Genomic DNA, 15,350 nt, shown 5'->3' with positions numbered 1-15,350 from the left:
AGCGCTCAGAAACTCCTCAGAAAAAAAGAGCCAGCGCCATAGATATAAGCGTCGTACTCAGCAGAGAGGTAGACCAACAAAGGCTGTAGCTTCTTGATCTCCGCACCGACTGCTGTCCGCCAAGATGCCCGAACGTGAGTCTTACAACCATTATTAAGAAAACACATAGACGTAGTAGATTAATACAAAAGCATAGCTTATAGCGAATTATATTAATGCAACGTGTAATGTTTTATTTAGGCGATACGAGGCTCTGTTGGCTTATATTAGCGATCCAGCTTCCGGTCTACCGAGGGGCACTTTGGTTTAATCAGCACCGGAGCTCAGCGTGGCTACGAGATATGGCGCGGGGACAGTGCCACGGCTAAAGGCTAGTTTATCCACCCTTAAGGAGAAACGGTGATGTAAGCAACATCCGGTGAGATACCGGAAGTAGCGCATTTGTTTGCATGGTGAGGTTTTGTTGCTAGTAGTGGTTAGTAGTGAACATTTGAAAACGATTAAAAAAAATTAGGGATGCACCGATCAGGTTTTTTGCTGCCGATCACCGATACCGATCACGTGGATTGGCCAGAAATTTTCTACAACATTATAATGAGTGCTACAAACTATATAATCTGGGAATAAAGGAAATGTAACCTAATCTAAAATGGTCTGTATTAGGGTTGTCACGGTGTAAAAATTTAACCTCACGGTTATTGTGACCAAAATTACCACGGTTTTCGGTATTATCGCAGTAATTTTTTTAAACGTGCTACATTTTCACACAATTAAATAAACCCTGTATGTCAGGAAATATTGTCCTCAATTTGTGTCTAAATTTAGCCTAAAATGTGTTATTTTGTAATTATGTTGTTTATTTGTTTACATTTTTTCCCTTTAGTCTTTAAAATACCAATATTTGCCCATAACTTCTTATTTTATGTCTGTTTGATGTCATCATTTTAAAAATATTAGATCAGATGATACTCCATACTCAAGTAGCCTTCTAATCAGATACTTTTTTACCCTTACTTGAGTAATAAACCCTATATCAGGAAAGTATTGTCCTCGGTTTGTGTCCTTCCAGTGAGCTTTGCAGATGTGGGAAAATGTCATCAGGCAGTAATCGTTGTTAAATTCATAATTATTCTCAGAGAGAGACCAACTCTTATCTGCCCCTGGGAGCCCCGTAATGCATAGCGTCATTTCAACATGGGGGTGTCCGCGACACGGTTTATATGCAGGTAGCGGCGCTGCGGCTGCTTTATATAGCGACTCGTTGCATTCTCCCTCAACCCAAATCCTCGGATCACGCATTTTAGCTAAAACGCTAACGTTAGCTTGCCTTGCGTTGACTGTAGAGTTGTGGGTGATGGTCACGCAGATGTGTCATGAGATTTGAAGTGTAGCTGCCTTTCACAGACACTTTTTCTGCACGTGCTGCAAACAGGATAGCCGTCTTCTATCAGCTGTCCCTCGGCATTCTTCAAATATCCCAAAAAATGCCCGTACTTCCCACTTTGTCTTCTTTGAGGGATAATAAATGTCCTGAGCGCTGCCGTCTCCTCCTTTGGTCATTATTTCAGCTTTAGCTTCAAGAAAGTTTTAGTTATAAACAACAAAGTGCGCATGTGCCGCCGGCAACTTCAGCAGATGATACGGTGGCTGGTAAGGGTCACCGCGCCTACACCGCAGCCACGGTAATCCACCGAGATAATATAGTTTTTTAAAAAACAAGACGGTTATTATTGTCAACTTTTTTTTTTTTTTACCGGGGTTTACCGCTACACTGGTTACCGTGACAACCCTACCTGATCGGTCTGCTTTGATCTATTTTGAAAACTCCGATCAAATCCGATAGGGGCGCTATCGGCCGATTACGATCAAATGCCGATCCATCGGTGCATCCCTAAAAAAAATGTTTTACCCCCAAAAATGTACTTGCATGGCTTGGAAGATGTTCACGACTACAAGCAACCAGAGAAAATAAAACTGAGTTTATACCACGCACCTTGGAGTAAGCCCGTGTGACTGGGAGCGTTGGTGCAGCTTTCACCGCCTCCCGGAGATGAGGAGCCCAGGCTGAAAAATCTTAACTTGAAAACCACCACGAACTATCTGTGCGTTACCTTCCTTTTGCTGTGAAAACCAAGAGGGGGACACACGCTTCCTACTTTGTCGTTGCATATGGTAGGGCTGCAACAACGAATCGATAAATTCGATGAAAATCGATTACTAAAAGCGTTGGCAACGAATTGCGTCATCGATTCGTTGTGTCGCACAACTCTTCCAAAAGCGCCCCCCCCCCTTCCTGCCCGCCGTTGCGCGCAGACCAGAGCAAGTCAGATCAGCGCGAGGGAGAGCCGGCAGATCAGCGCGAGGGAGAGCCGCAGATCAGCGTGAGGGAGAGCCGGTACCGGCAGATCAGCGCGAGGGAGAGCCGCAGATCAGCGCGATGGAGAGCCGGCAGACTTGCGCTGCTGCGAACCGGTTCCGCATTGTCGCGCAGCGCTCCAGGCTGCTGCTTCCAGCGCACGGTCCATTCTCAACGTGGCGCAACCAAAAAACTATAATTAGCACACGATCGTTCATGTCCGCACATATTCTCTATTTTCTGTCTTATTTGTGCCTGAAGCGCGCTACTGCGGAGCTCATCACCTGTGCTGTGGTGATGTCACCTCACGCAGCATCGAAAACGCGCTCTGCGCTTTTCAGTCAGGAGATCCCTTTGATCTGCTCAAAAGTAACTGATGAGGTGAAAAGGTAAGAATCCAGGCAACAGATTTTCTGGAGAGTTTAGAGGAGATGCAGGAAGATGAGAGACAGACAGAACAGGAAAATAGTTAAATAAAAACAAGAAAACAAAACAAAGTGTTGAAAAGTCAAATGTAGGTAGATTTATCTCCACTACACGTTTTTACCAGTAAAAAACAATAAGTTATACACATGTCATATTTATACATCTGATACAATTCAGATCACCTTCAAAACTCAGTCACACACCCAGGGCCGTTTCAAGACATTTTGGGGGCCAAGGCAAAATGCCCCCCCCCCCCCAATAACTGGGCTCCCCAGAAGCCTCTGTGTAATTCATGCCCTCTCCAGTAGTATTAGTTATACAGTGTTTATGAAAGCCCCTCAGACATTACTGACATGCTCTAATATTATCAGATGAAAAACTAAATTATCAGACATGCTGTCTCATCTGCTGCTTTTCTAAACCTGCTAAAAGTAACAAAACCATTTGAAAGCCACTATTTGTGGATTATCTGAAAGTTTCCATGGAGTGTGCGACAACTTATTTTTTCATTGATCCTATCGTCTAATCTCACAGCTGAAACAAGCATCCTTAATAATCTGTGCACAGGAAGCTTACCGATGCTGTAGTAAAACAAAAGGTATAATAATTTATTATTAATAAAACCTTGTTGCAGCACTAAAGCAGAAAAATTAGATTTTGCATTAAATATGCAAAATATTTACATATGAATTGTTTTAGAGCCCTTTAATTGGCAGAATCTGATATTAATTTAGTTCTTACAAAAAATGGGTCCCAACATGGTTTGTGTGGCGTTGCCATAGTGTGACGTCATAGGCACAGATCCCCTGTCCTCTTGTTTGGAAATGGAAATATGGTCACCCTATATTAAACTAACTGTCCACCCGGGCTTTTGCGCTGCCTATGACTTTGAACGTCAGTTGAGAGTCAGTCTCATGCAGACTGACCAATGAAGAGAGGGCCTCAAGTTAAGACCCTCTCCTCATTGGTCAGTCCACACGAGGTGGGTCAAAGGTTACTCTGGGCGGGTTACGTGTTGTCAGGCATTCAAGTATTGAGTATATTTACTGCATATTACAGTAAAATATTCTGTATGTGACCACATTATGGTGATCCTTGGGTTGTGATGATGGAGCCCTTGAATATTGTTGCCCAGGGTACAACAAAGTGTTAATCTGGCCCTGGTTCCGCCGTCACATTCCCGCAGAAACTGGTTGATCACACCGGGGCCAGACTACTAGCATGTGGTTTTACAACCACAATGTCCTCAGAAGCAAAAACGCTTTTAAAAGGGAGGGAGGAGTCCTAACTGTTGCTGCAGGTGTGTTGTGTGAGAGTGCCGTTATATACTGGTTAATATATTTTTGGGTTCAGTTGCTTTCATGTGGCCTAATGTGAGTCTATTTGGGATCAATGGAATGATCAGCAGCATTTCTTGATGTGACTTTATGGCAGTTGCCCAGGGCATCATCGCAAGGAGGATGGCATTCATTTACTTTTGTTTTATTTGGTATTTTTTCAGTCAGTTTTGGAAATAGTGATCAATTTTGATTAATTCACAGCCTATGTTTAATTACATTTAAAATAAATGTTAACAGATGAGATCAAACAAAACAGATGAGAATTGCCCTTAAGCTGTTTAACTTGGACCAAGCATTTTAGGTCACAGATAGATGTAGCTTAGGGTCTCTGTCTATACACCTTATAAGACAATTTAGGTGATGGCATGTTGTTTTTCTGCTATTGAAGTGTTTTCTAATAATGTTGTGTTAAATAAAGTGAAGGAAGGAGAGAAATAACGTTTCCCTAGCAGTTTTTAAAAATTTCCCCATGTAATCCGATTAATCGATTAATCGTGTCGAGACCCCATCCGATTAATCGATTATCCAAATAATCGTTTGTTGCAGCCCTAGCATATGGTAAACCTCCGGAGAAGAGAAGCCTGGTAGTTGATTTCATGTCCACAATTTTGTGCAATTTAATGTACAGCACTTGGGTTTGCTGACACGCTGTTTTTAAATGTGCTTTTACAAATAAATATGGTGATTTTCTGAATAGGTCTATCAAACGTAGGTTTAGATTGCTGTTGTTAACCCAGAAGTGCCACCCTGCTGTTTGTATTTCACCTGATGTAGAAGCTAAAACCCAGGCGTGGTGATGAGACATCTAAGGCTCTGACTTGGCTCTACGTCTGCATTTTAGGAAATCATCATCATCAACTTTGTTTACATAGCACCTTCCAACTGCCAGAAGGCAAACCAAAGTGCTGTACATCGCATTAAAAACATCGCTGACCCATTCAGCGTTCAACAAAAATAGACGTAAAAACCATTAAGAACAGATAAAAGCAGGAGATCAGAGCAACGAACGATAATAAAAAGCAAGATAAAATAAGTGAAATAAAACTGGATTAAAATGAGCTAAAATATAGCTAGCTCACGTGCTGAGGGAACGCCGCTGTATAAAGGTGAGTCTTCATCCGACTCAACCGGCAGCAGGGGAGCTCGTTGGACCTCGAGTGGAAGACCCTTCCATAGCTCAGGGGCCAAAACTGATAAGACAATTTAGGTGATGGCATGTTGTTTTTCTGCTATTGAACTGTTTTCTAATAATGTTGTGTTAAATAAAGTGAAGGAAGGAGAGAAATAACGTTTCCCTAGCAGTTTTTAAAAATGTCCCCATGTAATCCGATTAATCGATTAATCGTGTCGAGACCCCATCCGATTCATCGATTATCCAAATAATCGTTTGTTGCAGCCCTACTTCACACTCACCATCCATGCCTAGTTTTTATAAAATATAAGTCATTAAATTACATTTAAAGGAGGTGTGGGCTCCGTTGTGGGTACCGGTGCGGGTACCGTGCCCTGACCTGAACCCTAATGGTTCTAGGATGTCACGTTCCCAGCTGCGTCCACTCCACATCCTCTAGAACTTAACGAATGAATTTCTTTTATTCTGACATGGACGCGAGGGTTAGGATCAGGTCTTGATCCAGGGATCAACAAAGTTTATTGAACCCACCTTGACCAGTCAGTCAGGCATCGGTGTCTCCATGGTAACCACCAGTCAGGACCTCTGAAACCATGTCTGACACCTTGTGTCTGTGTCTCACAGCTGAGAGCTACTCCAACCCTCTGGCTCCTGATGACCATGAGCTGGATGACCACCGAGGGGCCAGTCAGTGAGTGACACGCACACACAAGTACACGCATCACACAGCGCTGTAGTCATTTATTTACGCGGATTACCTGTTGTCCCCCCCGCCAGGGCCAAGCTGACCAATGATGACTTCAGGAAGCTGCTGATGACCCCACGTGCGACTCCTTCCTCTGCTCCGCCCACAAAATCCAGACACCATGAGTGAGTGAGGGTAGAGAAAGGGTTGGTTTGTGTTGGCAGAGGTTAAGCTAGGTCTGCTTGTTCCAGAATGCCAAGAGACTACAATGAGGATGAGGACCCTGCAGCTCGAAGGAGGAAGAAGAAGAGGTGGGTGCTCCTACTCTTCAGCAGACAGCTTTAGTTCTCGAACGGCTTCTGGAGGAAGCTGCTCAGAACGTCACGATTACTCACTATTGGCCCGGTACTGACCTGTCCCGCTGTTTCCTACAGCTATTACGCTAAGCTACGTCAGCAAGAGATGGAGAGAGAGCGAGAGCTGGCAGAGAAGTACCGGGACCGGGCGAGAGAGCGACGAGACGGTGTTAACAAGGACTATGAAGAGACGGAGCTCATCAGCACCACGGCCAACTACCGGGCCGTTGGGCCCACAGCTGAGGCGTAAGTTCTGCTGGAACTGGACAAATGGGTCAGACATCAAAACTGTCAAAACTTAGTGTGTTTGTCCCCCCCCCCCACACACACACACACACTCTCAAACACACAGAGACAAGTCTGCCGCAGAGAAACGTCGACAGCTCATCCAGGAGTCCAAGTTCTTGGGAGGTGACATGGAGCACACTCACTTGGTGAAAGGTCTGGACTTCGCTTTGCTGCAGAAGGTCTGTGTTTCAGTCTGTCTCTTCTGTCTCTTCTGTCTTGCTGCTTCAGAATTCCTACAGGTGTTGGGTTGGGTTCAGATCAGGAGACTTATCCATTCACTCACCTTCACCCTGTTCTCCTTCAGAGATGCAGCAGCAGCTCTAGATATGTGTTCGGGACCACTGAGTGATGGTAGCATCTCCTACTTCTGTATTCTGAATTTAACAGGTAGCCAATGTAGGGAAGCTAAGACAGGAGAGATATGATCTCTTTTTAATTCTCATCAGAACTCTAGCTGAAGCATTTTGGACAAGCTGAAGACTTTTAACTACATTCTGTGGACTTCCTGAGAGTAATGAATTACAGTAATCCAGTCTTGATGAAATAAATGCCTAAACTAGTTTTTCAGCATCACTCCTGGAAAGGATGCTTCTAATCTTAGCAATATTCTGAAGGTGGAAGAAGGAAATCCTACAAACCTGTTTAACCTGGGATTTGAATGACATGTTCTGGTCAAAGATAACACCAAGGTTCCTTACTTTGTTCTCGGAGATTAATGTAATGCCATTCAGGTCAGGTGATTGACTAAGCAATTTCCTTTTCTGGATTTCATGTCCAAAGATGAGAACTTCCGTCTTGTCTTGATTTAAAAGCAAGAAGTTAAGAGTCATCCAATTTTTTATGTCCTCAAGACAAGCCTGTAATCTACCCAACCGATTAGGTTCATCAGGATTAATGGATAAATATAACTGAGTATCGTCAGCATAACAGTGGAAGTTTATCCCATGCTGTCTAATGATTTTACCAATTGGGAGCATATATAAAGTAAAAAGAATTGGTCCAAGCATTGAACCCTGTGGTACTCCGCAAGTAACCCTGGAGTATGAAGAAGATTTGTCATGTACATTTACAAAATGAAATCTGTCAGACAGGTAGGATTTAAACCAGCCTAACGCTGTTCCTTTGATCCCTACAACATGTTCAAGTCTTTCTAAAAGAACATTGTGATCAACTGTGTCAAAGACAGCACTGAGATCTAACAAGACTAGAACAGACACAAGCTTCTTATCAGAGGCCATGAGAATATCATTTGTAACTCTCACTAATGCAGTTTCAGTGCTGTGATACTCTCTAAAACCAGACTGAAATTCCTCAAACAGAGCATTGGTGTTTAAATGCTCACATACTTGGATGGCCACTATTTTCTCCAGGACTTTGGATAAAAATGGAAGGTTAGATATTGGTCTATAATTCATTGGGTTATCTGGATCCAGAGAAGGCTTCTTAAGTGAAGGTTTGATTACAGCAACCTTAAAATCCTGTGGTACATACCCATTTACTAAGGATAGATTGATTGTATCTAGAATGGGGGCAGTAACCAAAGGAAATGCATCTTTAAATAATTTGGTTGGGATTGGATCCAAAATGCAAGTTGAAGGTTTAGATGAAGCTAATATTTTTGATCAATCTGAAAGCTCAACTGGATCAAAACGGTTCAAGCACAGATGAGGTTCTACAGTCACCTCTGATGCTGCTTCACTTACTGAGGAAGAAGAAATCGCATTAGGGAGGATGCTAAAGATTTTGTTTCTAATAGAATTAATTTTACTTGTAAAAAATCCCATGAAGTCATTGCTGCTGAGGGCTAAGGGAATAGATGGCTCAGAGCTATGATTCTGTGTAAGTTTAGCAACTGTACTGAAGAGAAATTTAGGATTATGCTTATTCTCCTCAATTAATGCTGAAAAATAAGCAGTTCTAGTTTGTTGAAGCTTATTTTTGTATTTTATTGTATTGTTGTTGAGGGCGCGATGGCGGCGCTGTAGACGTCAGTGGCATCTGACCAATCACAAGCTTGCATTCTCCATCTCGATGGACAGATGTTTAGAAAAGAGCTCCACTCCGTCTGTCCTTGAGCCCTCGGCAGGACGGATGATGGCGTCGCGTGCGTCCGTCCCGACGCAGACGGATAAATTAGACTTAACGAAGGACCAAAGGCTTCCTAATGCTGGGAACACCACAGGGGGTGGGAATGATTTATTTGTAGCTCTTCCCGTCTGGATTTCAGAAGCTTTTACACAGAGAAGAGTCTGATGGTTACACATCCGTCCCAGATGTTAAGGCTGACACAACCATCTGAGGACTAAAACAACTGAAAAAGAAGCAGAGTAGTAAGAGACCAGCTGAGCACTGGCACCATCTTTCAGCCTCCCGAGGGAGGTTACTTGAACAAACATGTCTCTCTCTCCCGCTGCATACCTGTGTAGCTCACCTGAGATGTGTGTTACAGGTGAGGGCTGAAATCACCAGCAAGGAGAAAGAGGAAGAAGACCTGATGGACAAAGTCCAGAAAGAGACCAAGTAAGGACGCGATCTACAGTTTAGTCCTCGCTGCCGGACCTGGTCACAGGCCTAAAGGTCATGTTGTGTGTTGCAGGAAAGACCTGGAACCAGAGGAGAAGATTGAGTTCAAGACTCGTCTTGGTGAGTCATTTTGTGACTCCAGACCACGACGAACGCTAACCTGGATCCAGGATCTGGATCAGGAGGGTGGGGGTTGTCCTCACATCCTAAACTCTGAGGCCTTTCTGTCCAGGGAGGAACATCTTCCGTATGGTGTTCAGGTCTGGGGTTTCAGAGCGGAACGAGCTCTTCCTGCCTGGCAGGATGGCGTACGTGGTGGACCTGGACGATGAATTCACAGACACCGACATCCCGACCACTCTGATCCGTAGCAAGGCTGACTGTCCCAGTATGGAGGTGAGAGCTGTCTCGCGGATTTGATCTGTCTCCTGTGTCCCTGTTGATGTTCTGAAGGACTTGTCTCCATCTGGCTTTCAGGCTCAGACAACTCTCACCACTAATGACATCGTGATCTCTAAGCTGACTCAGATCCTGTCCTACCTGAGACAGGGGACACGCCACAAGAAGCTCAAGAAGAAGGACAAGGGTGAGCTTATTTTAAAGCTTGAGACACGTCCTCAGGACCAGCCTATGTTGCTTCCCGTTGATGCGTGCCTGTCTGTTTCAGGGAAACTGGATGATAAGAGGGCTCCTGAAGCTGATCTGAGGTCAGTTTCACACCACTCACCTCTGCTCCGCTAGTCTGGTGTCAGGAAGCGTGTCCAGGTCATGCCTCTGTTTGTGTTGCAGCATTTTTGACGACATTGGGGACTACATCCCATCCGCCACTTCAACCACTAAACCGGTCAAAGACAAGGACCGGCACCGGGAACGGAACAGAGAGGACGACAGCAAGAGCCGGAGACACAGCTACTTTGAGAAGCCCAGAGCAGACGAACACCAGCTGATGGATGTGGACGCAGGTCCCTCTTTATTAGAACAAACTGTAACCATGGATACACCTGTGGTTCTCACCCATCATCCTTTACCCTTCAGGTCCTGGATCAGTCAGAGACCAGATCAACATGATCAACGAGAAGTTTGGTGGAGCTGCCGGCAGCCAGTGGCAAGGCCAGGAGCCATATCCTTTCTCACTATTGGTCCACTTCTGATGTCTCCGATCACACATTAGTGCTGCTTCTGTCTTCATTCAGACATCTCTGTTATCTTCTTCTGTGGTGTGGATCAGGACTTCTGAAGGTTTTCTTTGAGGGATGGGGGGGGGGGCTGTCTGCTGTTTGGACCTTAACAAGCAGATACTGGTTCTCAGAGGAGGGACTCCAGTAAGGAGCACCTGGGAGACTTCTTTGGAGGGTCCAACTCCTACGCCGAGTGTTATCCCGCTACGTAAGACACACATATACACACAACCCTGCTGCTACACACACACAACCGACTACCCTGCTCCCCACAACGCAGCTACACATATATCCATCCATACATCCATCCGTTTATCCAGTGTCGGGTCATGGAGGCAGCAGCCTAAGTTGAGACGCCCAGACTTCCCACTCCCCAGCCACTTGGGCCAGCTCCTCCAGGAAAATCCCAAGGTGTTCCCTGGCCAGATGAGAGACAATAGTCCCTCCAACTTGTCCTGGGTCTCCCTTTAGGTCTCCCAGTTGGACGTGCCCGGAAACTCCCACACACCCTCCAGGATCCCCCTAAGGGTATAGAGTTGGTCCAGTGTTCCCCGGCCAGGACGAAAACCACATTGTTCCTCCTGAATCTGAGGGTCAACAATCCGACCGACCCTCCTCTCCAGAATCCCTTAACAGACCTTACCAGGAAGGCTCAGGAGTGTGATCCCCCTGTAGTTGGAACACACCCCGAGGTCCCCCTTTTTAAATAAGGGCACCACCACCCCCCCGGTCTGCCAGTCCAGTGGGACTGTCCCCGATGTCCACGCGATATTGCAGAGCCGCGTCAGCCAACACAGCCCCACATCATCCAGAGCCTTAAGGAACTCTGGGCGGATCTCAGGGTGGAGATTTGTGAGCCCACCTCAAAGTCCCCAGACTCTGCTTCCTCACTGGAAGACGTGTCGGTGGGATTGAGGAGGTCGTCGAAGTATTCTGCCCACCGATCCACAGCGTCCTGAGTAGAGGTCAGCAGCACACCGTCCCCACTATAGATAGTGTTGGTGGCGCACTGCTCCCCCCCCCCCCCCCCCCCCCCCCCCCCCGAGGCGCCGGATGGTGGACCAGAATCTCCTCAAAGCCGTACAGAAGTCTTGCTCCATGGTCTCACCGAACTCCTCCCACGCCCGGGTTTTTGCCTACGTGACCACCCGAGCCGCGTTCCGCTTGGACTGCCGGTACCCGTCAGCTGCCTCTGGAGTCCCACAGGCCAAAAAGGCCTTATAGGTTTGGGGGTTGCCATCACGACAGGCACCGACGATCCTGCGACCACAGCTCCGGTCAGCCGCCTCAACAATGGAACAGGGTCCATTCTGACTCGATGTCCCCCGCCTCCCCCGGAACATTTTGGAAGTCCTGTGGGATGTGGGAATTGAAGCTCCTTCTGACAGGAGACTCTGCCAGACGTTTGGGCCTGCCTGGTCTGACCGGCATCCTCCCCCACCATCTGAGCCAACTCACCACCAGGTAGTGGTCATTTGACAGCTCCGCCCCTCTCTTCACCCGAGTGTCCAAGACATGCGGCCGCAGGTCAGATGAAACAACAATAAAGTCGATCATCGAGCTGCGGCCTAAGGTATCCTGGTGCCAAGAGCACACATGGACACCTTTATGTCTGAACATGGAGTTCATTATGGACAATCCATGACTGGCACAGAAGTCCAATAACAACACACCACTCAAATTCAGATCAAGGGAGCCGTTCCTCCCAACCACACCTCTCCAGGTCTAACTGTTGTCGCCCACGTGAGCGTTAAAGTCCCCCAGCAGAACGAGGGAGTCACCTGAAGGACCTCTCTCCAGCACCTCCTCCAAGGTCTCCCAAAAGGGTGAGTAGTCTGAACTGTAGTTTGGTACGTAAGCACAGACCACAGTCAGAACCCGTCCCCCCACACGTAGGCGGAGGGAGGCTACCCCTTCATTCACCGGGGTAAACTCCAACGTACAGGCACCAAGATGGGGGGGTAACTAGTATGCCCACCCCTGCTCGGCGCCTCTCAGTGGGAGCAACTCCAGAGAGGTAGAAAGTCCAACCCCTCTCAAGGAAACTGGTTCTGGAGCCAGAGCCATGCGTTGAGGTGAGTCCGACTATATCTAGTCGGAACCTCTCGACCTCACACACCAACTCAGGCTCCTCCCCCACCAGAGAGGTGACATTCCATGTGCCAAGAGCCAGCTTCTGCAGCCCAGGATCAGACCGCCAAGGTCCCCGCCCTCGACTACCACCCGTCACACACTGCACCCGACCCCCTTGGCCCCTCCCACGCATGGTGAGCCCATGGGAAGGGGGACCCACGTTTCCTCTTCGGGCTGTGCCCGGCCGGGCTCCATGGGTGAAAGCCCGGCCGCCAGGTGCTCGCCAACATGCCACACCTCCAGGCCTGGCTCCGGGTTAAAAGTTTAGTTAAAAGCTGCTTTAAATAAAAGGGTGTAATGATTTAAATTACATGTTATTTAATAAGCTGTAAGACGTAGGATTCCACAGTAAATATGAAATCAACCTTAATGGATCTGAGAAGTAATTTAAACCAGAAGATTGGAACTTTTTATTGCAGGGATTAGATAACAGCTTTGTATTCACTCAGAGACAACAGAAGAGTCAAGTTTAAAAGTGTAAAAATGTATTCCTAAACAAATTAAACTAGACAGCTTTAAACACTAAATGTATGGTGAAACTAAGGTGGATGAGACGGCGAATGGGGTGAGGTGTAATGTTGCTCAGAACCAGCAAATCCGAAGAAACGATTCGTTCTGATGGGATGCAAAGCAGCGGTTACCGACCAGACCAGTCTGGAGATACTTCCGGGTCACAACGATTTTGTTGGCGTCTAGCGAGACCCAAAGTAATTAATATTTTGATTTCACAGATCGGTCACATCTTATTTATTGACTAACACTTTGCGTGATTAGCTTATTAAAATAGAGTTCTTTGAGCTGGTGATAGAACTCAGAGTCCTTAAAGGAGCAGTACAGCTGAATGTCATCTGCACATAGGTGATAAGAGACATTATTAAAAGAATCAAGTATCTGTCCAAGAGGCTGTATGTACAGTAGAAACAACAGTGGACCCAAAACAGAGCCTTGGGGTACCCCACAGAACAGATCAGTAGAGTCTGACATGATTTGGTTTATACAGACACTGTAACTTCTGTTAGAAAGGTACGATCTAAACCAGTCTAGACCAGTTCCAGAGATCCCCACCGAGTCACCAAGTCTGTTAATGAAGGTGCTGTGATCAACAGAGCCAAAAGCTGCAGAAAGATCTAACAGTACTGCAGCCTTCATGATGTCACTGGAAACTTTAAGCAAAGCTGTTTCTGTTGAACGCTTTTTACCAAAACCAGACTGGAATTTATCAAACCCGTTGTGTAGTTCCAGAAAAGTAATCCGCTGATCTGCTACAACCTTTTCCAATGTTTAGAGATATTGGGTAATTTAGAAAAGGGTCTGTAATTTTTAGGCTGAGATGAGTCCAGACTTGTTTTTTTTAAGGATACGATTAATCTGTCTCATTATCTGAATTTTCTAACTTGTTGGATTGTGAATCTGTATAAAAGTTTTGCTCTATAAGTGCCCCTTTTTTTTTTTTACTTTGAGCACCTAACCCCATCAAAGGTCTGTGCACGGCCCTGCTGAGCTGGGTTACTAACATAGATGGACTTTGGCACACCACACTAGTCTTTACTGCTCCTCCTGTCTTTGGTTCCAGCTGTTTTTATTCACACCGCGGTTAAGAGTCAAACGAATTAGTGGTTGCAACCCTACTCCTCCCTAAGGCAGGATGTCATTAAATCAGAGTGAATCCCTGTGTTCAGGATGGACGACCTGGCAGTGGACAGTGATGAAGAGGTAGACTACAGTAAGATGGACCAGGTAACTACAACACCCAGCATGCAGTTCTGCTTTGCCCCCGTCAGAAATGCTGAATGTTGCATCTTTTTCAGGGGAACAAAAAGGGTCCTTTGGGTCGCTGGGACTTTGACACCCAGGAGGAGTACTCGGACTACATGAACAACAAGGAGGCTCTTCCCAAGTACGTATAACCCTCGGCCTTGACTGGCAGGCTGCAGGTTGTGCTTTTGCTCAGTAGTCTGTTCCTGCAGGGCTGCCTTCCAGTATGGCATCAAAATGTCCGAAGGGCGAAAGACCCGGCGCTTTAAGGAGACCAATGAGAAGGCTGAGCTAGACCGCCAGTGGAAGAAGATCAGCGCGGTGAGAATCCACATCACAAACAGGAAGTCCATTTCATTTGTGGTTTCAGTCTGACTGTTCCTTCATCTGTTTCAGATCATTGAGAAGAGGAAGAAGCTGGAGGCTGATGGGTAACTACATCCTGTTTGTTTGCTGATTTCTACTCAGCTGGTTGTTACCACTGAAGCCGTTAAACAAATAAACATCTGGTTACAGGTAAACAACTTGTGTTTCTTTTTCAGGGTGGATGTGAAGAGACCCAAGTACTGAAGTCCAGTTAGGTTCTTCACAACAGCGATGCTGATGTCATTCACACTTTATTTTTAATCTGATTCCTGAATAAAACCATCTGAACCAGTTTGCTGTCGAGCTTTTTTTCTAAAGGCTCCAGGTGATTCGTAAAAATTGGTAATTAACTCATTCACTGCCAGCGTTTCTCACCGTTTTTACTGTTTAAGAGTCAGAAAACGTTGCGCGCTAGAATGATGTCGACGCCAAAACAAAGCAGACTCGCCTCTTACATCAGGAAGAATCCGCGCGTTTCGAGCGTTATCCGTTCTTTCATAATCCGTTGTCGAATTGTGATCGGCAGACGCTTTTCCGGTTTGCGCCTCAATTTTTTTTACAGTAACGACCCAAAACAATCTAACACATGGATGTTCTGCTTCCTGATCACGTGACGTGTGACATATGCGTATGAAGATCGGCTTTAAAGCTGTGATGTTTGTTCTCACGGTGCGGGGGCTCGTTCCGATGCTCGAACAGTACAAGAATGCAAATGACGACTTAAGTAGTCATTGGCAGTGAACGAGTTAAAAAACTACAAATCAGACGTGTCATACGATGGGAAATCAGTGGATCCTGGTGGAACAACAGCA

At 46.1% G+C, this 15,350-nt stretch overlaps 1 protein-coding gene across 1 annotated transcript; it reads left to right on the top strand.

Moving 5' to 3' along the window:
• ik (IK cytokine) lies at positions 1–14,830 on the top strand. The gene is made up of 19 exons (XM_054731008.2): positions 1–134; positions 5,879–5,945; positions 6,032–6,124; positions 6,191–6,250; positions 6,374–6,541; positions 6,648–6,762; positions 9,033–9,103; positions 9,180–9,226; positions 9,339–9,502; positions 9,584–9,692; positions 9,774–9,813; positions 9,896–10,068; positions 10,142–10,226; positions 10,406–10,492; positions 14,097–14,154; positions 14,226–14,314; positions 14,385–14,493; positions 14,569–14,603; positions 14,715–14,830. Exons 1-19 carry the CDS (start codon positions 125–127, stop codon positions 14,740–14,742), a joined length of 1,608 nt encoding a protein of 535 aa, XP_054586983.1. The 5' UTR covers positions 1–124; the 3' UTR covers positions 14,743–14,830.
• Positions 14,831–15,350: the final 520 nt, after the last annotated feature.

The sequence above is a fragment of the Nothobranchius furzeri genome, chromosome 10 (assembly GCF_043380555.1).
Source record: "Nothobranchius furzeri strain GRZ-AD chromosome 10, NfurGRZ-RIMD1, whole genome shotgun sequence".
Taxonomy (NCBI): Eukaryota; Metazoa; Chordata; class Actinopteri; order Cyprinodontiformes; family Nothobranchiidae; genus Nothobranchius; species Nothobranchius furzeri.
The sequence above is the reverse complement of the archived record's forward strand: the minus strand, read 5'-3'. Positions and strand labels throughout refer to the sequence as shown.